The following is a 27,752-nucleotide window of genomic DNA, read 5'->3' on the forward strand; positions in this document are numbered from 1 at the left end:
TCACATGGTGAGTTTGAATGAATCACACACAACTGTACATAGTGTGTTCATAGCCAGGAAAGGCATTTTTTCTTAATATAGCCCCTTGCTGACTCCTTTAAATGCTGTTATTATTTCTGCAACTCAAAGGTAAAAAAAAAACCAAAAAAACTAGCACAAATTGAAAATGGCTATATCATTGTCCTCCCCCAGCAGAGTTTAAAGTTATCTAAATTTGGATAAATTTTGGATTTGCATTATGTTTGATTACAGCATATTTTGGAAACTAAAGCCTTCGGATAAAACCAATGGCTGTGCAGGCTAAAAAAGCCTTGAAATAATAAACCCAGCTCCTGCTGGAACACAGATTCAGCACTACAACAGTGAGAAAGCAAATCAAATGATCACTTTGGATTGCCAGAAGATCAGGACTCCCCAGCAGCTGCCTTTTTAGTTTCCTAATGGACACCAACAGATGGAAAAAAGCTGAAGAGAGTAGGCTTGTTTTCTCTGCACACTGAATTATTCCTTTTTGTCTATCTATAGCTTACAGCTCTATTTATCAAAAATGCCTAGAGCTTTCTGTGAAACAGAAACTTGGAGGAACACAGAAGGTCACGAACATTCTTGCTGATGCAGTCACCTGTTGTCTTGCCACATTCTCCATTTATTTACTACTGACATGCCAAATGGGACCTAGATTTCTTCTTTTCACTTTTATGTAGCAAGGTAACAAAACGACAAAATAGTCTGCCCAATTTTGTAACCTTTCTCTAGTGACATTTGTCCTGCCTTTACCAAAAATCATCACGATTTTACTTCCTGACACTTGCTCAGCATACAAGGGAGGTGATGGTGCTGTGGGTTTCCAGACATAGGAAATAGTTTTGAGTCAAGTGCACAATCAAAAAGGCATGAGAAGGGAGCAAGGCAGAATATTCATATTGAAGTCACTTTGCAATGACAAATCAACTAAGCCCCTGGGTTATTTTCTGAAACAACTTGGCTCTACTAGAGATTAATTTTCTCTGCAGGACTTTTGGCAATGTTGTTACAGCCTGCTGAGACACTCTGGATTGCCAAAATCCAGACTAGTAAGGGTCTGCAATATGATAGCATTTCTAGGTCAAGCTGATTCTGAGATAAGATTTTTATAGAATATACCACAAGGCATTTCATAAAATGAAGCACTTACTTTTTATAGGCCTTTCTCTGCAAAATAAGCATTGTCTAATTATGTTGAAACTTTCCCAGAAAAAAATGTACCTCTGGCCACAGCTCTACTCTACCTGGCAATTTTAGATGGAAAATACTTTAAAAAAAAGAACAAGAAAAGTGGTAATCATTTGTTGATTGGATGAAGCAGCCAGAATTAGACTTAGAACAGAAGGCAATTCCCATTTTATCTTTGGATTTACTGTACAACATCTGTGATTTCACCTGTTCTCAATTTGCAGGAAGACAAAGAGGGAAGAAAAAAAAATCAGGGCTGGAGATAAGTTGAAGGAGGCCATGGGCACATGTCTCTGACTTTCAGGAGCACCCAGGGGAAGTTCATATAACTACTTCAGTGGCCTTTTGTCACAATCACTGTCTTCTGCTTCTCTGAGAAGCTGGATGAACCGAGGCACATGTTTAAGAGATTTTCCCAATTGCTTTCAAACTTTAATTGACTAACCCTTTAGACAGATCATCTATCTATCAGACTTCTTCCATGAAGAAGCAGTGTTAGCTTTTATTTTCAATCACAAAGGTCTTAATTCAGTGTTTCTAAATGGTTTTGGGAAGATCTGAGATCCTTTGGTTGCTAATGAAACCAGTTAACTGCATGAATTGAAAGAGTGGCTGGGCAAGCATCCTTTTTTGGGGTAAACCTTGTTAATAATACTTGCAGTGGGAAGTATTAGCTGCCTTAGTCAGCATCAACATTTTACTTCAGAAATTCTGTTAAATGATCTGTCAGATTATATTCACTGTTTGAGGTTTTTTTAGGAAGAAGTACTCAAATTAGACTTGGAAATATTGCAAAGCAATGAGATATGTTAGAGAAAAAACAGAAGGAAAAAAAAGACACCACTGAAAAGAGAATGAGAAGAGGTCAGACATGGTGAGTTATATGGGCTGATAGTGGCCACCTGCCCAAACAGCACATGCACAGCTCTAGGTTACTCAAGCTCTGTTCTGGCTGTCATTTAGGTCCTAAAAGGAGGCTTCAGCACCCAAATAGCTTGAGCTGGCTCCAGCAAGCTTCACAGCTCCACACATGCTTGGTTTCAGCTACCTGCTACTTGGGGAGAGCCATTTCTTCTCCAGTACTATACCAGTTGCCAAGCAGAAACCCATCAAGAGCACTTTTTTTTCCCTACTCAGAAAGTGTCTGGAAAGCAGTACGAAGTTACATCTTAGATAAACTGAAGTAGGGCACACTAGGACAGAGTGATAAAGGAGATTTAAGTAGTAAAAACCAAATAGCTCCCATCTTGAGGGCTAGGATTACATTTCCCATTCTGAGTTTGGACACTGCTATCCCAGTGAAACCACTTGAGAAGTCTGACAGGAAATCTGCTTGTCTAAGTTAAAAGATCACAAAATGTTAAGGACTGTAAGGGATATTAAAGGTCACCATGTTCAAATTCCCATTAGAACAGGTTGCTAAAAGTCTCTGCCCCAGATAACACTGGCAGTAATAACAGTCATTATTGATTCTGGAGGCAAGGACAAGATTCTTGCCTTCACCTTGCCCTTGGGTGATACACACAATGGACACTCATGGGATGGTGGCCCCATAGGTGCTGGTTCTGTGGTGTTCAATGTAATGTTCAAGCCATCCAGGAATCCAGGACATTTAGGAAGATCCATCAAATGTCAGGTAAGCATCCAAATGCACGCTCTGTCCAGAGAGAGAACATGGAGACCCCCTATTTTTACAGCAGGAAACCAGGGAAAAAGGACAGAGTAGTATGTGTCACATCACAGGCTGATAGCCTGGCTTTAATGGTGTTACTCCACTAGAAGGAAGAGATCGTGGGTCTGGCACTGAAAAAGATAGGACTCATATTTGGCCAAAGGATAAGCAAGCTGATCCTGATGTTTCTGCTTGCCTGAGGCATCAATCCACCAGAGGAGAGAGGTTTGTGACTCTTGGTCCTCTACAGAAGCCCTGTACAGCCCTTCCTCTTGTCCTGAGGGGATAGACACTGAGCTCCAGACAATGAGGGCAGGCTGCTCAAAGTTTGAACGGATGTCCCAAGTTCAGGCATAGCCTTTTTCCATTGCCTGCCCCTTGAGCAGTGAGTCAAAGAAGAGAGAATTTTGCAACCCTTGAATCCTTGCCATTAAGAGTAGGCAGAACTGATACAAGTGACACTGGAGAGGTGGTGCAGACAAGCTGAGGAAGTGTGGGCAGAGAAACCAGTGTTGGGGAGACATGAGAAGTCCATGAAACTGCAAGATGGGATTTACTTCTGCCAGGCTTTGCATGCAGCTGAAGCAACCTGGAGATAAATGGCTGTGATTAAAGCAAGTGGAGACCAGAGCAAAAGCCAGGCAACCTGTAGTGCTCTCTTCAAGAAAAAAAGGCTTTTTAAGGCTCATGTCTAATTTCACTGCTAGAATAGCAAAGCACCCAGGCTTCCCAGAAGATACAGAAAGGAAATTGAAGAATTCAAGCTGTAGTGTAATGAAATGCGCTTTCCACCCACTTAGATTTAAGACTGTGATTCAGTACTGCATTTATACAGTTTCTGGAATGGAGGGGCATTGTGATGCATCTAAATAAGATTTCTGAGCCAGTGCTAGCAGATGGACCTCAAGAAAAAAACCCCACACAGTCATATAGCTAAAATAAGGAGATATTTTTCACCACCGCTATTTCGGTGATGGTGTCACCCTCTGTCATTGCCAATTCCAAAACTAATAGCCTCTTTAAAAATTGAAACACATGGGAGATAAAAATATCAAAAGCAGTGATTAGTCAAATTAGTAGCCTCACACATTTTCTGCACAATTTGCATCATCTATATATCTGTCTGACACTTTGACAAACAGTTACACACAGATCCTTTACTTGCAGCCCAGGACACCAACCATTAAAAGTTATTCCATGAATATTACTGAAAAAAAACCAACCCATTAATAGACATCTTGAGAAACTGATGGCAGCCATACTTGATAATTAACTCAATTTTAAAGAAAAGTATAACAGACTGTAAATTTGCAGTTTTATCATTAATTTGCTTTATTAAAATACAACTCTAAAATTAAATAAACCAATGAGGCATTGAAAATCTTTTAGGTCTAATCTTGATCCTAAGAGAGAAAAGTTCCTTCCACTTTAAAGTCACACAGCCATTCTGCAAATTTTACTTAGTGTTTCCCTACCAAAGCAGCATTTGTATTTCTTATTCCCACATTGGGAAGTCCTGTACTCCCACTTGCTGTTTTAAAAAACCCAACAAACAAAAAATAAAAAGTCAACCAACTAAACATACAAAAGCAATACAACCCCCCCCCACCAATTTTCAGGACTATGTGATTGCTTTTTATATGATTTGGACAATCCAGTGTTCACCCAAAATATTCAGTTTAATCTAAGGGAGATAAATCACTCCAGCATAATGACAAACACAGCCTGTGGCTTCAAGCAGAGGAATAATTATTGCTTTCCAAGTCTAACCTAGATGGGGATATTAAAAACAAGTAAATTTAGACTAGCATGTAAAGCAGAAAAGTTCAATCATCCTGAGGCAGACCAGGATAGCTTATAAATTAGGAAGACATATGCACTGATTTAACATTTTTTGCTTCTGAGACTTTCAGTTACAGAAATTGCCGTACTTAAATACGTCATTACCATTTCATTCACTGCTTAAGATAAAATGTGGCCAAAAGCATCCATCTGTTCATCTTTAGCACCCACCCAGACAGAATCTATAGTGCCAATTTCTACTCAGAAGTACACCGAGGTAAACCAGTAATAACCACTTTGACAGTAATGTATTCAGGTTTAATATAGAATGAAATTTGTTTCCTGTTTGGCAGCTCTCGAAAGACTAGAAAATCTCCTTGGAGCCCTACCTAATATTTCTTCTGAAAAAATCTCCCTAGAGAACTACCTAACACTTTTGGAAAAAATAATGCTTATCTACAATAGTGTTTAAGTCATTGTTTGGCAGATCAGTGTAAACACTCTGACCATTGTTTAACTGCTGGGCAATCTGCTTTAAGGCATCATATTTTAGAAAAGCATCCTATGATGCCACAGTATATTGAATATGTAGGAAAAAACCTCCAAACAACATTCCTTCCCCAATATCCAGTTCTCTAATTATAAGACAAGATACCTGTGGGATATTATAAGAAGTTTTGAATGTTCTTAAAACATCCAGTTTTGCCGTGCACAGATCAAAGCTACAGAGGGTTGAGGTTACAACAATCTTCAAACCAATCCACTCTGGGTCTCAAATGGCTTCATGAGCATATGAAATCTCGTATGAGACTCTGCACTCTCATGTTCAATGGAGATCACAAGTGAAATAAAGTTGAGAGACCTTGGAGTGCAGCTAAAGAACCTGTGGTCATTCTCACTCTCCAGCAAAAGCTCGTGATAAGTCTGTTTCTTAGTAGAAACATATTAAAGGGTGGAAACAATATCAGTTGATTCTGTTGCCCATATCAAGGTCTGGGAAAAACCCTATGAAAATTCCATTTTAGGATTTTTCTGGTAAGAGTAGTTGGAACTCACTATCAGTTTCTGAGAACATTAGTGGTTGCTGAAAACCCTCCTTATGTTGGTCTTTGATGCCTCTAATTTAAACTATTCATATATTTTCAGATCTATAATCCTAATTAGAGTTTTGTTTCACTTCTGCAAATTTCAAGCTCTCTCAAAGGCAATGGCATTTCTAAATGTGAAGAAATAAATGTGTTTGTAGTAAATGAGTGCATCTCAAGTTCACTGCTGTATTTTCTACTTGGCTACACAATCTATATATGAAATTAGTATTAAAAATAAATTGATGTTACATTTGGAAGGCCCACCTCTTATTTGATAGCTTCAGAAATCTACTTTGAAACCATGAAACATATCCAATACAATTCATTAAAAATTTATTAAACTCTGTTGAGCCTGAGTGTTAGAAACACAGTCACCATTTCCTGATGAGACTATGACCAATATAAATGTATGCCATGACACAGTGTAGTAAATGAGGTTAAAATGGTAATGTCTGGAATTAAGAAACTTTCCTCACTGCATTCCTGCAGTGTGACTTTGTTGGCTTTAGTGGGAGTCATGCAGCAATATCTGGCAAATGGGTTTGTCTGCACGTCCCCATGGCTGACACTCACTAATAGGATTGTGCCCACAGAAACATTCTCCCATAAAGCAGGGCAACCATAATATAATCTCCATTTCTGTCTTTTCACACTTACCTTTGCTCAGACAGTAAAGCTACACTGACAGATCAGAAACTGCCTCCTTGTGCACAAGTAGCTTTCAAAAAAATTGACTTTTTGCAGCTTGCACATTTCTCAAATAAATATACCCGTTCTTGCATGAGCTAAAACTTCAGTTAGGCCTTCAGCATCTCTAGCAAAGAAGAAGCTCCTGCCTAGTCACTGACCCCCATTTTGACCTCTAATCAACATATGAAGAACTATTCAGTGCCCTGGACAGACCTGGCAGGAAACCCTTCTGATGTGTCTGCAAATGTGGTGATAGCACCTTGCTAAAGTTTAAAAGGAGTTCTTGGAAACTCATCTTGCTTACCACACACACTTGCTGGGAATAACACTCTCCACTGTGACACTGGACAGTCTTTTTCCTTCCTATTTAAGACAGCACTAGGTTAAAGTAACCTGGGCTGTGCACCACGGTCCCAGAGTACATTACAGTAACTATTATGGTACTCTTGTGCCACAGTACATCACAAGCTGTGTTGTAGCTATATTTAGGTCCCGCATTGTGAGGACAATTCTCTGTAGATGGAATTGAAAGACTGATTTGCTGAAGATATTAAAAATATCACAAGAGAGAGTGGATGAAAGAGAGAAATGCTGCTGGACACAGCTTGGAGCTGAGTGAAACTTCTAGACAAGTTTTCCTCTGTGTGGTACTTTATATTGATAGTTAACAAAAAAAATTAAAACAACATCACATAACTGCACCATAACAGTGAGTGGTATAAAACAACCTAACTAAATGTCACTAACAATACAGTTAGTGATACAATTAGATACAGAACATGACAGTAGCAACATCTTTGTTATTTTATAATGCTGAAATATCTGCCATAACAGAAGTTTTGACTTATTTTTTTAGCAACTAAAATTCAAAATCTTAAGGAATGATACAGTAAGTTAGCTACAGGAAAATTATGGATTGAGTTACTGTAAGAAAGTAAAATATGATGACTCCTGAAAAAAGGGTAAGGCTGAGTGCATGGCCTGTCATAATAATCACACTGAAGAGCCTGAGAACTCTCACCTAAAAATTTGAGGGGTCATTTGCAAGCTTTAAGTAATGTCATACAGGAGAAAAACAAGGTGCTCATTATTTCTGCTGCTGACACAGAAGCAAGAAAAAAACCACAATGAGACAACACTGGCCAGTCACAATTTGAACTAAAGCAATTTATTGCCTCTTTATACCTCTGAGCAGAGGGGACTATTGTATATATTCAAGAGACAGTGGGAATGCTATATCAGGTACCTCTTTTGCCTGCTCACAGAGGACTTGATTCAGTAAAACTATTCATTAAGTACCACAGGATAATCACGGTGCAATTCTGTGCTTCTCTCTTTTTGAAACAAACACGGTAATAAAACAAGTCACAGATTAAGAGAACCAAACTCTTCACTTCATTTTACCACACTTTGGAGATGCAAAAGTTAATCCCCCCCAGTTTAAGCTTGCCCTGCTCAAGAGTCATTGGAAGCAGGTGGACATTTCTGAATAATGACTCATCCTCCTAAAATAACTTTCTTGGATAGAAGGAATGATTCACCACCTGAAGACACCTAGAGAGCACATGGGAGTTGTTTAGATTAGATGCCTAATGTTTTAGTGCTGAAAGTTAGGTAAAATGAATCTGTAGTACATTAACTATCTGATATTTCCCAGAATCCAGAAATTTAAAAAAAAAAAACCCACACACACGCAAAAAAACCCCCCACTAAAGTTTCATTAATTTGCCTCACTCTCCTAGACCTACATTGCCTTTCAGAGCTGGAAAATAGTTGCAGTTCATTCTTGACAAAATTCAAAGTAAATGCGGTTAAAAGACATGTACTGAGCAGATAAATTCAGTAACAAAGTAACATTTTACTATTTCTTTTATTTCTCACATTGCTATTATGGAAAGGAGGCACACAGTTCAGGAAACCATAATGAGTCCTATTATTAACTTTCAAATACAAACCTCTTAATGCAATGTGCATTTCACTGTAAGACATAAAAACCAGCACAAAATCATGCTGGTCCAAGACACTGGCACCAACAACTTCAAGCAACATCCAGCCTGTCTGAAAAACCCACCAACCTACACTAACTGAAGAAAAAAAATCCAAGTTCAAGTCCCTGCCTTGTCAAATGAATGTTTCACAGTGGTATAACTGAATATACAGCCCCTGCAGGTTTAACAATAGTGGATGTTTCCCAATAGCTCCTAATCCCTACTGGAGCTAGAGGGCCTTTTTATAAACAAAGTATTTCAGCATACAGTACACAGGAACTGAAAGTTAATAGACCCTTATTCCCAAAATGAAGCATCCTCTGTATTAGGTTCACACGAGGATATTTCATAGCAGTGTATGGCTTGAATTATTTCTTCAGCAGGAAGAGGTTTCATTCCACACGTAACTTTTCCTGGGACAGGAGTGGGGCTATCACACTCCTTGTGTTATACTAGTCCTGGTGGCAAGGAAATATCTGAGACATTAAAAAGTCATGCATTTGTTGTTTTTGATATTCTGTTGAAAGACTATAATCCCAATTTCTGGCAAACATGTGTTGCCATCTTATTGCAAAAGTTTCGTACCTTCTCAGTGGTTTCTCATGGGCAGCTCCTCACAGCACTGACTTTTTCTCCTCTGCACAGCCAACAAACTCCATCTGACATTTCGACCAGCCAACCTGCTCTTTTATAATACCCCTCTTAATTGGATCCAGCTGTGGCCTATTAAGGGCAGGCTTGTTCTTAATGCTTGATAATTGGCACAGCTGTAAATCTTTAGGGGTGAGATTACTTTCACCACTATCTCTAGTCTCCTACCTTCTATCTATCCACAAACATGTTTAAACTAATTCCTCAAATGCAGGGGAATATCAGGGAACAGCGGGAAACTCTGGGCAAAAGCATGTTCTGACAGGCATATTTAGAAAAATTTTATTTTTCCAGAAGTTCAAGCACATTACTACCTAAGCCATAATTGCACTTACTCTGCATTTGTCAGGAGTGGTTGCATTCTTAGTATTGAATGAAATGTTCAAAAAAGCAATAAAAGCACAGATTTTACTATGCATATTTTACTATTTCCCACACTTTTAAACCAAAGTTTTCTACTGCACTCTGAGTTCAGCAGGGTATCTTATTGTTTGAGGCACAATGCCTATGATTAAATATTCCTGACTGGAAATGAGTTAAATTAAAATAGCACTGCTAGATAAGTTCATTGGAAAAAAAAAAAAAAAAAAAAAAGTCAAAATTTGATGTTAAGAGACTTGTTCACTAAGACATTTTTATGCTAAGTCTGGAGAAGAAAAGTGATATATAGGTAATCAATATATTACAAATACCAGGTTTTTTTGCTTTACAAGAGTCATACTTCCATGTCAGAAATATTCAGTCAGGTTTATATTTTCAGCATATTTGCTTTTAGTCCCTCTGTCTAGGGCAGGTCTCAATCAGCAGATTGGTTCTAGGGGGTCCAAGCACAGTGATCATGATTTGATGATATATCATGATATCATGATATTATGTAATAGCAATTGATAGGATGTGATGATTCAGGCTCTTTACCTTCCATCCTAAAATACCTTGAGTTTTGCAAATCAGGTCATTTGAAAATGACATCACCTTCCTAGGGCAAGACATGCATTTTTCCATCACCATGAATGATGGCTTTATCATTTTCCTCTCCAGCTGGGAAGGAGGCCAATACAAAAGACTATAGCAATATCATTATTTTTACATATTCAAAATGCAGTAAGAAATGTGTAGCAGTAGAGCTCTCCCTTTCCCACTGTGGCTGTATCTATCTTTGAAGACCAATTCTAAATTATAGGATTCATTTTATGGAGCTTAGTGTAGGTAAGTCTGTAAACACAAATGACAGTGATGACACTGACGACAACGATATGCAAGTACACATACACACTCAATCTAGACCACAGACAATTGTGATTTGAAAGGCATCCACAAGGATCACCAAGTCCGACTCTTAAATGAATGGCTGATATGAGGATTGAGCTCACAATCTTGGTGTTATTAGTACCATGCTCTATGTACACTCATCCAAAAAATTATTTAGTTCTGGAGAGTGCCATACCTTTTATACTGGCATCTGCCAAATTCAGAAAACTAGGACCTACTGCAGAAACATAACCCAAAATTTTCCATGCCAAATTATTCTTGAGAATAATTACTCCTCCAGCAGCAAAACTAAGGAATTCTTGTTTCCCAGTTTACAGATTATGTATACTTATGCACTTCCCCCTACATTAACTACATATTTCTCTTTGTTCCTTATAGTTTTGGATATAACAAAATGTACCGAAGCCAGTAAAAACAATAACTGCTCTATGTCACTCTAACATCAATTTTAAAGTAGTGCTAGTATCAAAATTTTGAAAACCATTAATTTTCTCAACATTTTTATAAAATATAAGCATCATTCCAGATATGCAATTGACCTGTGGGAACACCACAAAATCTTTACTGCTGTAAGACTGAAAGGTATACTTATTGTAATCAGTTAATGAGACTTCCCACAACTTATTTATTCTATACCCTTGCTTAAATGATTTACAGCCAACAACACAAAACAGAGATGCAATTAAAGAGAACCTATGTCTAACTGCACATTCATTTTAAAAGCCATCCAGTCACTCGATATACATAACAGAAGCAGAGACAGTGGTGATCTTTAAACTGAACTGCAAAATTTCTACATAGATCAGGGTGGGAGAGATATAATGGGTTCAGATTCCCAAGCATTTTGTCCCTGATTATTTTTACTTCATCTACTCTCACAGAGAAGTCACGGGGAAACAGATTGCCCTTTCTAAAATCTCAATCCCTTTAAACTGAGTAAGGTTTAACATTCAGAATCAGACATCTGGAAAAAGTCCATCATGCAAAACAAGATATAGAATGTTCTGGAAAAGGTGTGAGCCATTTCAGGTCTGAAATGAGAATAGACCTGAAGTTGAGCATAACCCTTATCTACAGCTTCAGGTCAGTCCAATTCTATTTTCAATTTATTTACCTGTTTGAGCAGTGAGATCATTCTCATGTGATAAGGTATCTCCCAGAACAGCCAAACATAATCTGCAGAGTATTCCTGGGACAATACTAAACTGTGCAGAGATAGTCATTAAGCCCAAAACCTGTTGTTGCTACCAGGTATGATGGCTGCAGGGGCTTTCTGTGGAAGGAGACCTGTATTTAAGTCCTTGTGTAATGAATATGTGTGTTTTAATAAAGTCCTGGGTTCTTGAGGAAAAGAGTGGGCATGAGATAACTGTACCACCTTTGCAGGCAGGAATTACATTAAATGCCTGGGCACTGGCAGGGCTTTGGTGTGACTTAAGCAGCTCCATCACAGCCAGATGAGGACACAGGTACTCCTAGAAATGTCCGAAGAACCTACTTCACATAGCTTGGAAATGTAGACACCTGCTGAGCCTCAGTACCTCCGGGGACAAGGAAGCATCTAGCTAGAGGTTGTTTACTTCATTTCTCTAAAAATTAGTTATTTTGTGCCTCACTAGCCACTTCATAAAACTTTGGATTATAATAAATCTTTATTTCATGGTGTCAGAAGATATATTTTGAAAAGAAACTGTGAATGTAATGGTCAGAGCAGTTAGAAAACACTTTTATTTCTCAACTGCTTTGTATATTCTGTTCTTATCTTTGGAGAGACAGTTTTAACTCAAATATTTAGAATATTTTACTTATTTCCAGATTGTACATATCCTACATGTACCATGATTAGTGGTACATGTATATTGTAAATTACGCATGATATTGTAAATTAATTAATTTACATTAATTCTACTTAACAAATATTGAAATTCACCTTATGCAAATTCTACACCAGAAAACTACACCACTTACAGAATCACCCAAACTGAACATGAGAAAGAAAAGACCAAGACCAAAGGAGCTCACTCAAACATTTGAAAGGTTATTGGAAGTAATCAAGGGGTTTGGAGGTTTTTTTTATCATTTGTACTTTGTATTTAGCTAAGCCGGTGGATAAAGGCAAATTAAGAGGGCAGAATGAAACCTCTATCCTCAAAAAGCTGACTATGCAGGTGTGCTTTTTTTTTTTACTTTAGCAAGCATCAAATACATATTTCTACTTTGACACAAAGCTGCACAGAAGATGACACCATCTTTTGTGACTCAAGAAAGCACTCCTGCATTTAATTTCCCTCTGCTCTCACAGCTGGAATAACCATTCCTCTTTTAATATCACTGAAGTATATTACAGGTGATTGCTTTTCTCCAAAGAATTATGGATGATGAAATATATTTGGGACTAGTTCTTTTTTCCCCTGGTTTACCTCTACATTTGAGTACAGGCTGAACCTTGCATTACGTTCACCACAGATGGTGATAATGGTTCATGCTGCTTTTTTGCTCTTGCAGGAGCTTTCCCATTAGTCAAAAAACAGCTTTCAAGGAAGGAGACTCCAAAACAGGCCCTGGCCATGGACTATTTGTGGCCTCTGTGTCTGGGGATAGTATTTCATCATTTTCTGCACTGTTTTGTTTTACTCTTTGTACATATAACAGTTTCAGCCCCCCAGGAGACATTCTGCAGAATCTGTTGCTTAGTAATAGTAACCTTCATGGAAATTAGCTTGGACTTCAAAAGAACAAAACATCTTTCATTAGTCACAGGTTTTCAGTTAATGAATTCCTCTGAGAAAGTTGATTAGAAAAGTAAACTTTCCAGAATCAAGTGCCACCAGTGTTGGATGGTGGATGAATTAGCCTCTTGAAAGTGCAATTTCTTTGTCCTCTTTACATTATGTTTGAGATTGTTTCTATCAATAATCAGACTTACCTTGACAATGGCTCTAATAAAATTAAGTTTCATGTAAGTGGAATCAGGATCTCATATAGAATACAGCCAGAAAAAGTTATTACAGTCATGTAGTCTGGCCTCCTGTGTAATACCAATCACATGAATTAATTATTGTGCTAACAAAAGCACCTCTCAAATTATCTCAATATAAAATACTTTTAGAAATTTTCTTTCTTCTTGAAGATCTGCTTTAGTTTCAAAAAAGTCTCCTGTTGTGTGATAAAGATGGCATTAAGGACCAGAAGGGCACCAGAATTGCTGCAGCCTCCTCCTGAGAGGGTCAGAGGTAGGGACCTACACCTGCTGCCTTGTGAGTGAAGACGTCAGCCACCCCTGCAGGCTGTCTCAGGTTGTCCAGGTGCAGCCATTCAGTAGGACTACTTGGCAGGACTGACACCTTCCTCCTGAAGTCCTGGTTTCCATCCCCCACAGCACCTACCTGAAACCCTACATTTCCAGTTCATATGGAGGAAGGCAGGGATCTAACAATAAAGAACTCATCTCCTTTAAAACACAGATGCATGGAAAAGGATTGGTTCAGCATGTGCTGCTGAAGAGGCAAAGTGACATCCAAGTGCCTCTCCCACCACTTACCTGGGAGGCTCAGCACACTGAAAGAGGCCACAAAACTTCATGGGGACAGAATGAGGGGAACAAGAATGAATGAGATGCTGGTGCTTGGAGATCAGGACCTGTAAAGCTTCACCTCCCACTGACATTTACAGGACTGCTTCTGCATTTCACATCACATAATACCCAAACAAAAGCTGAAATCAAATGGGCAGTTAGGGCTGTCTTCAAGGATTCTGACTTGCCCAAATTAGTAGGCTGCAAAGTCAAGTCCCCTCAAGAGAGTCCCTGGGCTTCGTTCTTACCTAAATTTAGTCTTACAAATCTTCCATTGTTCCCTCTATCTAGTCTAACAAAATAGATATTAGAGCAGCTCAGCCTATGCAGTGATGTCTTCTGGATTTCTAAATTTGACATAACAGAAATGGAATAATTGGCAGAACTTTAAAAACTCATGCTAGAAAGCTGGGCAATTTTAGAAGTGACTTAAAAAAACTTGTTTATATTGGAACACAAAATCAACAACCAAGTAATTAAAGGTACAAGGGCAATGCATTCTAGTTTAACAATACTAACTCTCATTGTAGGGGGTCTCACATAGAAGCAAAGGGCTCTAATTCCTTCTGAAAAATTGGACCAAACTGAGCCCAATTTAATTTTTCAGGAGAAAATCCATGTCATGGTTAGAAGTACAGGAATTGCATCTCATCTACAAAGAAGCACTGGAGGAAGTGAATCAAGTTTTATAATGCCCAATCTTTTTTCCAGTGGAGTCGTCACCAGAAATAAAAAAAAATATTGTTTAGGGCTTTTTCATGCTGTTTTTCTCACTCCTTTTGGAAGGTAGCCTTCCAGAGGAGCTGCTAAAAACTTGAAAGCATCCACTAATCTCCACTGGCTGCAAAAGAGCCTCAAGTGATTGGTGGAGCTATCTATGCTACAGATAGCTGAAGTATCAGAGATGTGTGTATCTCATCATATATACCTGCTTCTGCATATGTCCTGAAGTGCTGCAGCACTGATGGCAGTAAGCCATGCCCATCCCAAAGTAGAATTTACAAAACAGGCTTTACATTATCTGTGCCACAGAGAAGATCCAGCCGTAGGCATTTTCAGAGCTCAACCAGCAGCTTAGGCTGCAAAAAAAAGCCCATACATGAAACAGAAAGTCTTGGTAGACCACTCCCTTAACCTAATAATTCAGTAGTGAAAATATTAGGAAGGAGATGTGGTTTCAGTTGTTCTCAGGATCCCAGGGGACTTTCAACAGTCTCTCCTCACATCTTGAATCAGTGGATTACTATCTAATCTCAGTTAGGAACAGAAGGGCACCCTCCCTCACCTCTGTAAAAGCTGTTTCACTTCTAAAGAGTAATTAAATATTCAGCAGAAGGGAGACACCTGGGCTGGGGTAGTTACTGCACTGATGGAGAGAGCCTGGCTTTCACTGCTGCTCTCCTGACAGCCAAACTACGAAACTCTACATCATCTGGTACCAAACAGTGGCTGGAGCACATCCTCCCACTGCCTTCCCACACTCACCCTTTCTCTGCAGCCCAAGGAGTGTTAAGTGTGAAGGAGTTCACAGGAGGGGCTGATGGAACCGATTCTCTCCTCCAGATCAGATGCAGAACACAGGCTGATAAATGACAGCTTCAATTCCCCTTCAGTGAGGAAGGGAAACAAACCCAAGTCCAGGGAACCAAATTCAAAATTAGTATTCTCAGTTAAAGTGTCAATAAGGAAGCAAGAAATGATGTAAGAGATGCCATTTCATCTCTCTTCCTTTGAAAGTAATTACTTTTACAGAAAAAAACACTGTTACCGAAAGAACAGCGGGGTTCAAACTATAGCACTGAGGTTTTAACATAGGCTTCAGTGGCTCCCTCTTGCTATCCTGGGGGTTCAGATAATACCCTCAGCCACCAAAAACTTCCCTTTGTCTTTGACACAGAGCCTAAGCCAAATAAATCAAAGGAGGATATTGTTAAATTTATTACAGCTGTGATTACATCCCCTCTGGAGTCCAGATTAACTGACTCTTGGAGGAACTGTCATTTATTTCACAAGACCTTCTCTTTCAAAAGACAGGGAAATGTTAGTGGAATTTCTACTCATGATGGCAAAAAGGCTTAATTTTATTTCAGGTCAACCACAGAGGTTTGGACTGCAGTAACCTATTGAAGGCAGAGCACCGATTAAATGAGGAGTATATCTCATTATTGCTATGTTCTGTGCCTGCACATTGGCAAAGCTGGTTACGTAGTCAGGATAATAATATAAGCCAGGAACAAGTATTTATGAACACTATGTTACCTACCAGCAGTACTGTAATGATTTGGTATCGAGCTGCACTCACTGTCACACAATGAGGCAGAACAACACAACCCAAGAGTCTGTGCATAAATACCCATACATCAATTTTAAAAACTAACACCGTCTCTGTAAGGGGCACTTAAGTCCCATTACAATTTACATTTTCCTCCACCATACAGTGCAGCCACTGACTTATGACTATTTTACCACTTACATCTGAGCAGAGTTGTCTCCATGTATGCCATTTTGTTTTGAGAGGAAGCTGCAGGAAGTTTTGTTACGCTGGAAGCTCACTGGCAGATCCTGTGCCCAGAACACTCATAGAGACACTGGTCAGCTCAGGGATTCTTATTCAGTCGTGAACTGGCTGAAGATAGATGAAGCTCAGTTGCTGAAAGATGAGGTAGAATAAAATTTCTAGCACTACTGGGGATAAAACAAGGATCCTGCACTAGCACTAGAGGCAAACATATGTGCTCCTGTAACACCTCTCCTATCCTGGCACAATGTTAAAACCAGAGGTGATAAAACTCATCCTCAGCCTGTCATTGATGGTCCAACCTGAACTCAAAGACAGGAAAGAGTGGCACAGGGTGAGAGGTTTGCTGCCTCCACAGCCTGCCCAGGGACCTCCACCTCCTCCGTCACCACTGTACCTACCTCCTGCAACACAGTGGTGCAGAAGTAGCTGCCTTGGGGGGATGGAGGCAGCAGGAGAGAATGAGGGAGGAAAAAGGGCTGTTGCAGAGATATGGAGTCTCAGAATGAGGCACGTCAGCAGCTGAGCACAGCCATTTTCAAGCAACCAGAAATATCTCTCCCCACTCAGGCACTCTTTGGGGACATGTCTTTATCACTTAGAGAAATTACTCCAGCAGCATTTCTGCTAAGTCATCGTCAAGCTGAAAGTTTTCCCCAAAAGAGCTGAGATGCTTTTTTCACTCTATTAATATGTGGAATAATCCATCACATACAGACATGCAGCACTTGAGTCATAAAGGTCACTGTCTTGTGTTGATATGAATCATGCCCTGCAGTACTACTGCCTGCTTTATTTATTACACAGCAACATGATCATAATTACTTAGTGCAAGCTAAAAGGTGGGACACCCAATTCAGGTAGTATTTTAGGAAAGTTACTTTCTTATTAGGCTCTCTCTCTGCTTGCTGGATACTATTCCAATTGCTCTACATATTTTGACATGTCTTTACTGCAGTGCCTCAGCAAAGAGCATTCTGCAAATGCTTTATACTAGAAACATTTTGGCTTAAACAAAATCTCCTATATCAGGCAATCCTGGTTATTTCATAGACAGATAAAAGAAGTGTTTGAAACTATGCAGGCGGGCATTAAATACAAGGAACAAGTTCATGTACTAGCAAGAGAGTCAATTCTAAAGACTTTTGCTATATTTTTGAGAATGTTTATGTTTATTTTCTCCTTTTTTTGTTGTTGTTGTTTCTCAGGTATTTTCATGGGTGTATTATATACAGAAAAGACAATGCAATTCTACTTAACAACTTTCTTTAAAACAATAATTCAAGATTTCTCCACATCAAAAAATGACTAGCCAAAAAAAAAATTTAACCAGTTCAAATAATGGCAAAGTAGTGGCTCCTGGAAAACCGGACTTAGGATATTTCTCACCATTCCAACCACAACAAACTTGTGCCCTGCATTTTTAGTTTTCCCTCTAAAATAAATTAAAATCTCTTTCAAGGAGGGCTTTGTTGAATGATTTAAGAATTAAAAATCTCAAACATATTCAGAAAGATCACTGAAATCTCACAGTTATTTATGCATATGCCCAAAATAAAATATAAAAGCATTAAGCATACAAGTAAAAAAAAATTAGTGACAGAAATCAATAAGAGGCAAAACAGTTTTCTTCTCTATATACAGAAATATTTTTACATAAGTAACAAGAAATGTCAAAAATACACAATTTTGAGTACAAAAGAATCATTTCAGCAATAGATTTGTACAATTGAGACCTGTGTAAGCAGCATGCTTTGACTGAATGAATTAAACTGCAACATACTTCAAAATACATTCATTTAAATCCTCCATACTAAAGATGTCTGAAAATAGAACATGAGGAAATACAGATTAGTAATGACTATCATCTCTGGAGAGGAAGAAAATGAAAATTTCTCTTTAAAGTCAAGAAGGATCAGTCTGAGTTTTTAAATTCCTTGGTCTTGGTCAAGACCATTAAATTGCCTCAGGAGACCCATTTCTGCCAATATGTATGTGTTTTAACATTACAAATCTCAGCGAGGTTATGCAGGATTCTTGGCAGGATCACAGACAGCAAGACTGAGCAGTTCAGAGGTCTTCAACTTGGTCCTAGGACTTCAGCTGTAATTATCAAGGCACTGCTCTCAAGACAGTACATAGACACAATAGCTCAAATGATTCTGTAAACACATAATTACCCTGGGGATACTTCTACACCACACCTTGTTTCTTTTTTTGAACACCCTTTTGTTCGCTATATGCTTTGATCACCTCAAAAAACCTGGCAAGTGTGAATACTGTATCACTATGGAAATCACCTCTGAATTTGGGACACACAATTAGGTTTCTTTTCTCCAAGGATCAGTAGATGCAGCTTTGACCAGAAACCTTGTTACAGTCAGTGTAAACAAGTGCTTAATTATCAAGACAAATTAACTGTCTGATGTTTGCAATTTATACTTGACATTCAGTACATATCAGAGACCACAAAAATCCCACAAATGCTTTCCCCTCCTCCTTCAGGAATGTAATTTCATTAATTGTCCTGTATTGCTCATCTTCTTTCTTTCTTGAATTACTGTGTTTTACAACATTCAAATCTCTTGCATCGTAGAGCTGGAAGACAGCAAAAATACCTGTTCCTACCATTTAGACAATGTACATTCTCACTCTGTCACAATAACTCTAACCACAGTTTTGCTGCTTTCAGAGATAAACAGGTATGACAGCTTTGAAACCGAAAATTTATACTAACCAGGTCATGAACTTGTGCTATCAATGTAAATGTAATTGAAAAATAAAAGCTTTACTGCCAAGACACACTAAAGCACTCTGCTTTATAATGGAACTCCTTTAGATCAGAGAAATCTATACCATCATCAGTAAAACTGCCAAGAAAGGGAAAGCATGGCGATCAATAACATCACCACTGCCAGGTGCCTTTACACATAATCCACAGTCTCAGCTGGCAGCTTTTTTTTTAAATGAAATTACTGAATTCAAAATTGTTCCTTGTATGCTCCTAAAATTTAAATAACAACAGTTTTACCAATAGCTGTGAATGAGAAGAACAGAGCTAACTTAGCTTAAATTAGTTCTTTATTCAAGACCTTTAAAAAAAATCTGGAGTTTGAACACTTTGTTGCCATCAGAAAGCAAACAGTCCCTGGACACCCACATAGGGCATTTCCTTCATACACATGTGTACTGTGGGATACACAGAAGCAGATAAAATTGCTATTATTTTGGCTCCTCCGGTACAACAACAACGGAGAGGTCCCTATGCTTTGGGGCATTGAAAGACAGATGGAAGCAAGAGAAGCTCAAACCCTAGCTCTGGTTGTTCATTGTTGCACATCAATCCCTCTGCTCATAGTCACAGCCTCAAAAAGCTGATTCTGCAGGTATTCTTCCCAGCCCCAGAGCAACTGGGGATCTGGCTCCAAAACCCAAACCTAAGTCTTAATTCTACTTGTCTCACAATAAATATTTATTTAGCTGATTGAAAAAAAAAAAAAGTATCTGAGTTTGGTTTGCTGTATCAAGGAAATCCTTGTTTCTTTGCATTCCAGGAGGATACCAACACAGCCTGAGATTAATCAGAGAGGTGGTTTGGCATTTTAGGGACAGAAGCTGATGCCTAATAGATGAGAACAGTAAGTAAACCCTTGAGGCAGCAGCCACTACAGAGACAAAGAGGTAATGAAAAAATCAATGTGAAGTAGTATCAGAGGGAAAAGGGGAATTTAACTTACAACCCCAGCAAACTCTGCTGTCTGACTGTTATAAGGGGTAATGGGTGAAGGAGAGTAAATTTAGAAAAGATAGAGGAAGAAATTTTTCCATGTGAGGGTGGTGAAGCAATGGAACAGGTTTCCCAAAGAAGTGTGGATGGTTCCATCCCTGGAAGAGTTCAAGGCCAAATTGAATGGGCCTCTGAATAGCCTGGTCTAGTGGAAGGTGTCCCTTCCCATGGCAGGGGGATTGGAGCAGGATGATATTTATGGTTCCTTGCAAACCAAGCCATTTTATGATTCTGTGACTGTTTATGGTTTTGATCCAATACTTAAACTGCAAAACACATCAAGAATTCTTTAGCTCCCTGCAATTACTATGCAGACTAAATCCTAATCTCAACTATGGTTTATTTGCTATTTGTGTGCTGGTTTACCCTACTATTTCTAATCCTATCCCAACAAATGCCTGACAGCATGATTTCAGCAGTGTACAGCACACGTAGCCTTATATGAGCTCCAAGCAGAAACAACATTACACCAACACAGTATAAACTGCAGGCCCAAAAATCACTATTTCAGATAGGTTTTCAGGCTTATCATGATGTTTGAATAACTTGTAATAGCCTCAAGTAACAACTACAGTCACCCTTTACCCTGTAACAACTTTAACATAGACACTATTCTTCTAAACCATGTGTTAGCCTAAATCTCAGGTCATGGTATTTTTCTTGCTTTCTCTTTCATTCCTCTGTTTTCTCCTTCTAACTCTCCGGATAACTGAGCAGGTAATTTTGATCAGTTGCTAGAAAACCAGAAAATCTATGACTGTACATGTAGTTATACCAACATAAATTACCCTCCTAGAGCTTACATGGGTCTTTCATTGAAATTCACCAACAAATAATAATAAGCAATAATAATACACCTTCAATACAGAACAAAATATTCAAATGAACAAACTATATAGTAAATTTTATAAAGTGCACAAAAATATTAATGGAAATATTAAAAAACCAGGTTTTTAATGTTACCATGAAAACTTCTGAAATATCGTTAAATTAGAGAGAAATAATCTAATGAGACTTTTTGGCTCTAATATACTGGCAGACAGCAGCAATAGTTCTCAAAAAAATTACACCAACTAAATACACCGTATCTTAGCAGCATAAAAAAAGTTCCTACAATTAGATAAAATTGCAGGCCTAGTAAGCATAAACCTGACAAGATGTTCCAAATATAGTTTTCATTAAAGGAATGGATTTCCATGGAATCCTAGAGGTAACATTTGTTATTCTGCTTACATTGTATTCTGGTAGTAAACCCAACTATAGGCAATCACATTCCCTCCCTCTATCTTCGCACAATTGCACAAAATTACTGAAAATTTAATCAAGTTATAAGATATGGCCACACTGAAAAAGCCATATGAAACAAAACAAAATTCAACCTAAAGCCTAAAAAGAAATTACCCCAGCAAATAACAATCATAGTCAAACAACTGCAGTTTCAAACGACCGACCGATGCTCCCCACACACGTAGATGGCACTGGGCCGGATGCGCCGCCTCGTATGGCCTGGGAGCTGTGGCAAGAACTTGAAGAATCTGGGCATCAAGTCTAAGCATGCATCATGAAACTTCTTAATCCTCCAGTAGTAAATCAGTGGATTCAGTGCAGACTTGAGGTAGCAGAGCCAAAGGAGCCAAGTGCTTATCTCAAAAAAGTTGTGCTTGTAGTAGAAGTGGCTGTTGAACGTGGCAATAAGGCTGTAAGTGGTGAATGGTGCCCAACAGACTATGAAGACAAGGAACAAAATCAGGATGGTTGTGAAGGCACGAGTTTTAAAGCTCATATCAATATTCATCTGAAAAGGTCTCTGTAGGCTCATGAGACCAAGTTTGCTGGCCTGGCTGAGACATATGCTATCAGGGTGGCTATGGATACGAACTGCGTTGTGGCGGACAGTGTTGAGGATGCCCATAAAAGAATACAGCATGACCAGGAATGGAATAAAAAAAGCAATTAGCAAGATAACTATCACGTAGGCTCGGTAACCTGGGCTTGTAGAGTAGCCAAAAACACACTGAGGTGCTCTCGAGGGTATCTGCAGATTAGGATTCCCTACTGATAATGGAAAAGCAACAACAAAGGATGCTGCCCAGGAAATCACAATAAGAATCTTTGCACGGTAGGGGTTCAGTTTATCTTGCCTCTGAACTATGATAAGAAATCGGTCAATACTAATGATAAGAAGAATGGCTACCCCCTCTACAACAAAAAGCCAGAAGAACATGGCAGAAACTCTGCAAAATATATCCCCAAAAATCCACTGAGTGGTAATGATTGTTATCAGAGCAAATGGCATGTTCAGCACTGCCAGCAGCAGGTCTGCAAAAGCCAGGCTTGCTAAGAGGATATTAATTGCAGATCTCATAGCTGCCTTCTGGTAGACCATCAGGCAGACAACGAAGTTTCCAAGGAAAGAAACCAATAAGATAAATATCATAGCAGCAGAAAGAATGATCTGGAGTGGCAAACTCAAGCTCTTGAAAACTTCTTGTGACGGCAGGATAGCTGTGGTGTTTACTAGGAAAGTACTTCTCTCAGTGGTGAGCACAGCACCTGAACTATAGCTCAATGGCTGTGTTGTGCCACTATGAAGTAAGAACTGGGGAGTGGTAAAATTCGTATAGGCATTTTCATAAACAATGAAAGTAGCATTTGAGGTCCCAGAGTGGGCCAGCGTCAACATTGCTGAGAAAACCATTGCTTCAAGAAAAATGAAAGCAGAACCAAAGGTCTTCAAGGCATTTCATCTTGTTCAGGCAGTATTTTGAACTGGTCATTTAACAATCAAAATTCAAGGCTTGAAAGCATCAAAGTTCTTAAGTTCATGTCAGTATTTCCATCTGAAAAAGAAGAAAGAAATATAAATACACAATGTAAAACTCTCTGAAACCAGCAGTAACCTAATGATTGATCAGCTTTCCTTAATGAGAATAGTATCCTCAATATTATGTTTATACTTCAGGCTGACACAATTTACTTAAGCACCAGAAACAGGAGTTGGCTTTTCTCCCATAGGTCCTACTCCTGTAGTCCTACTGATACTGTACAATACTCTCAACTCACCCTGCTTTTTTTCTACCACAACCAAGGCTGGAGAACTTTTGTGTTTGAAAACAAACTTTACTGATTAAGAACGAATAAATCAAAAAAGTATTTCTATTTGAATCTCGTAATTTTTGAACGAACTTCTTTATTTTGTTTGAAACTGCCTACAGGTAGAAACTACAATAACATTTAAAAATAGCTTAAATGGTATCAGTATATTGCCTATTTGCCTGCTTCCTAAGCACTGAAAGCCTACTTATCCAAGTTATTGCACACAATACAGAATTCTTAGCTCCATGTCAGTCATGCACATCAGACACTTCAGGAAAAACATGCAAAATATCCTAACCTGTTGTTATTATGAAATAACTTGTACACAGGATAAATGATTTTTTCAATTTGTTTCATTTAGGGGCAGACACACATTCAGGTGCAGGAAACCATCACTTCTTTGGTCACTACAACTCTTCCCCTGGCAGTAAGCTTTCCTGCTTGCACTGGTCTGGGCACATTTTTTTTTAATTCATCTTGGTATCCCATATAATTTAACCCCATGCACTCTATTTTTCCTTGTAAATCTAATACTTACACATCCTGCTGAACTCCCTCCCTTGTCATTAGTCATAGAATGGTTTGGGCTGGAAGGGCCTGTAAAGATCTTCTAGTTCTGACCCTCCTGCTCTAGCAGCAACACTTTCCACCAGACCATGTTGCTCAGAGCCCCATCCAACCCGGCCTTGAACATTTCCAGGGATAGGACATCCACAACATCCATAGGCAACCTGTACCACTGCCTCACCAGTCTCACAGTAAAGAATTCCTTCCTAATATCTAGTGTGAATCTATCATCCTTCAGCTGAACACCATTGCCATGATCTTGTAGAAAGTCCCTCTCTAGCCCTCCTGCAGGCCCCCTATATGTACTGACACAATGCAACATTTCCTTTTAGTTCCAAGCACTGTCTTGTTGCACTATTACTACTAGTACTGTATTGTTACATATATTTGTATGTACATATTCTTAACAAATGAAATGCAAAGGAGTTGAGAGCTCCCTCACCTTTTCAGTGCTAGCTTCTCCACGCTGTCTTGGACTACTAAATTAAACACTCTCAGAGCACACTGGCATCTGATCAAGCTGAAAACCAGAAGAATTCAATGTCCTTTTCAAAAAATGATCACTACAGCCAGAAACATAAAGTGGGCTTCATCTCATTCATTCTGGATGACTGCAATAGTCCCTTCTGGCTGTTTTCATGTTTGCCATTAGAAAAGGGATAAAGGCATCTTCAGAGGGCAATCTCTCTCCTTCATCTCTGCACACGATGACACACTTGTGCTACTAACACAAACAGCTTAAGGTAGCACAAACCCTGCCCACAGCATTTACGCAGGTTCTGTTTAGTATCAATGTCAGTCAAAAATAAAGGGAGGAAGGAATGTTTTTTATCAATTTACACAAGGACCACATGTTTTGTGTAGGATAAAAAGCTTACCTTTTGCTGGATAATACTTCACCAACAAAGAAATTAACTGTACGAACAACAAAATCTGATCTATGCCTCCAGTTTGGACTTCTAGCATTCTGAAAGCAAGCCTGCTCAGGCTGCTGTCAGGAATCCATCAAATAAAATCAGCACTATGACCTGCTCCTTTCACTCCCTATCTGCAGGCTCTATCACGAGATGATTTCCAGGGCCAGACTACCATCAGCATTTTTATTTCTGATAAATTATTAATCTCTCTGTGTCCTTTAATTGCCAAAGGTATCACACAAGACATTATTATAAATATCCTAGTTTAATTTACCCTTGTGGTGGGCTGATCCTGGCTGGACACCACATGCCCACAAGGACCACTCCTTCACTCACCTCCTCAACTGGCCAGGGGAGAAGAAATATTACAAGAGGCTTGTATGTTCAAGTAAGAACAGGGAGAGATCATCACCTGTCACTATGACAGGCAAAACCTCAACTTGGGGAAATTAGATTAAATTATTACCAATTAAATCACAGTAGGGTAATGAGAAAATAGAGCTAAATCTTAAAAACACCTTCACCCTACTCCTCCCTTCTTCCTGAGTTTAACCTTCTGCCTAATTATCTTCTCCCCACTAGCAAGGGGAGGGAACAGGGATTGCAGTCAGTTCATCACACATTGTCTCTGCTGCCCCTTCCTCATCAAGGGAAAGACTCAAACTCTTCCCCTCCTTGAGTGTGTATTCCTCCCATGGGACACAGTCCTTCATGAACTTCTCCAACACCGTCCTTCCCACAGGCTGCAGTTTTTCTTGAACACTCACGTGTGGGTCCCTTCCACTGGCTCTATAGATCATAGAGGAAGCTTCTGGCAGCTTCTCACAGAAGCCACCCCTGCTACCAAAACCTTGTCACACAAACCCAATAGAGAGTCATACAAATTCCACCTTCTAGAGGTCTTACTGCTTGAATGAAAGTTATAATTTTCTATTCTGTCATATTGTATTTCAAAGAAAACCAAACCTCGTCTAATTATATAAAGCTCTTAAAACTCATCAAAAGTATATAAAGCTATGTACACTAACATTTTGCAAAAGTGACCAGTTCCATTAACTTTATTATAGATTTTTCTTTCCCTCCATTCTCTCGCTTTATATTTTATTTTGACACTAACTCCTTTAGAGAAAACCTCAAGGTTAATTACAGGCTGAAGCACATATACTAGCCAAAGCTCTTCTTTCTTTGGTCTATATAAACTTTTCTTCTACTAGTCTTCTTTAACACTTTTTAGAATAAAATATGTAACCAACAGGACAAAGGTCAACAGAACTTTCCAGAATAAATAAGAAATATTTTAGCAATGAACAAGAAAATCTCACCCAAAGTTCCACCGAGGTTTATGACTCCACAAACTGAGAACACCATGAAGAAAAGGAAGCTGTAGCATTCTGCAGGAACTGCAAAAGAACACAAATTCAACAAATAATTCTGGATTTAAAATCTCGGAGCAAGAAAATTAGATCCCCAGGGTAGTATCTTTTAGAGCTCTGTAAGCAATAATTCAGCAAAGGTAACTTCTGTATTTCTGATTGGCTTTGTATAGGTCTTCCTACCACGGCTCTAAAATAAACTAATCTGCCCTTAGATAAATGTAAAACCCTCCTACAGACAATAATTGGCTTCAAATCAGAAACAAAAAAGGGAGTGTTTAGTTTTGCAGAAAAAAGAGGTCACAAGAATGATCCTACAAATAAAATCTTTACTGGGGTTCAAGCTCTTTAATCTATAGAGGAGAAGAGGGAAATGCAAAACCATGGCATTTCCTGATGATGAACATAAACTGTTTTTAGGTCAATTTAATAAAAAAAAAGGTCAGCTATAAAAAGGTACAGAGGGATCTCTCAAGAGCTAGTGGCAAGCTAACAGTCTACCCCATAAAATTCAGAGCTAAAGCTATGCCTGTACTGAAACCAGTTATCTACACAGTAACAGATGCTAAACCAATAATTACCATCCAGAAGAAAAACAGATCTTCAAATTTTCATAGTCTGCTCTATGAAAACATCAGCCATGTGTTCAGCATTGTTAGCAAAGGAACTGAGAAGAAAACCAGGAGCTAGCTATATACACTGTATATTTAGATATACCACCTGCTACAATACACATCTATGGCATTTCTTCAGTACTATGTTCAGTTCTGCTCCACTTGATAAAGCAACTGAAAAAAGCTATCAGAGATCTACCAAGTTTTTAGTGACACAGGGAAAGTGAATGATTGCTGTCTCTCATAACATAAGAATAGGAATAGTCAAACAAATCACAAAACACCTGTGGAGATCATCTCCTCCAATCTCTCTGCTCAAGCAGGGCCACCTAGCAGAGGGCCACAATAGAGAAAAATTGTCTCCTGATGCTCAGGAATTTCCTGTTTCAGTTTCTGCCCATTGCCTCTATCACCTGGCACCACTGCAAAGATCCTGGCTCTGTCCTCTTTGTACCCTCTCTTCAAGTATTCATATACATTGGTAAGATTCCCCTGAGCCTTCTCTACTTCAGACTGAATAGTCCCACCTCTCTCAGTCTTTCCTCACAGAAGGGATGCTTCAGACTCTTCATCATCTTTGTAACCCTTTACTCTACTCTCTTCAATATATCCATGTCTCTCCCAAACTGAGGAGCCCACATCTGGAAATTATAATTTCACAAGTAATTATGAAAACACTTGTTACAGGATGTTGTGGATGTCACAGAGCTTCTGTGAATTCAGACAGCATTTGGGACATACTTCATATCATTATACAGATGTCCATGTAGAAAGAGGTGAATCACCCATCTCTCTGCTGACTGCAAAGGATAAATGGCCTTCTGATTGAATACAGACATCTGAGCACATACATGCAGTTACTTGACTAGCTTTAAATACACATAACAGAATTTGCCCACTCAGATTAAGTTTACATCCTTTATGCCACAAAACCTCACACTCTGAAATATGAAG

General features: G+C 38.9%; 1 protein-coding gene across 1 annotated transcript in view; it reads right to left on the bottom strand.

Moving 5' to 3' along the window:
• GPR63 (G protein-coupled receptor 63) overlaps positions 1-27,752 on the bottom strand; it is a 62,537-nt gene that overhangs the window by 16,167 nt on the left and 18,618 nt on the right. The window contains exons 4-7 of the mRNA XM_064412731.1: positions 27,326-27,439; positions 26,134-26,211; positions 16,400-23,071; positions 9,018-13,380 (exon numbers count right to left, since the gene is read on the bottom strand). Of these exons, the coding sequence (XP_064268801.1) occupies positions 21,670-22,929 (1,260 nt within the window). The 5' untranslated portion in view covers positions 22,930-23,071; positions 26,134-26,211; positions 27,326-27,439 and the 3' untranslated portion in view covers positions 9,018-13,380; positions 16,400-21,669. The remainder of the gene's footprint in view (positions 1-9,017; positions 13,381-16,399; positions 23,072-26,133; positions 26,212-27,325; positions 27,440-27,752) is intronic.

The sequence above is a fragment of the Passer domesticus genome, chromosome 3, assembly GCF_036417665.1.
Source record: "Passer domesticus isolate bPasDom1 chromosome 3, bPasDom1.hap1, whole genome shotgun sequence".
NCBI classification, from domain to species: Eukaryota; Metazoa; Chordata; class Aves; order Passeriformes; family Passeridae; genus Passer; species Passer domesticus.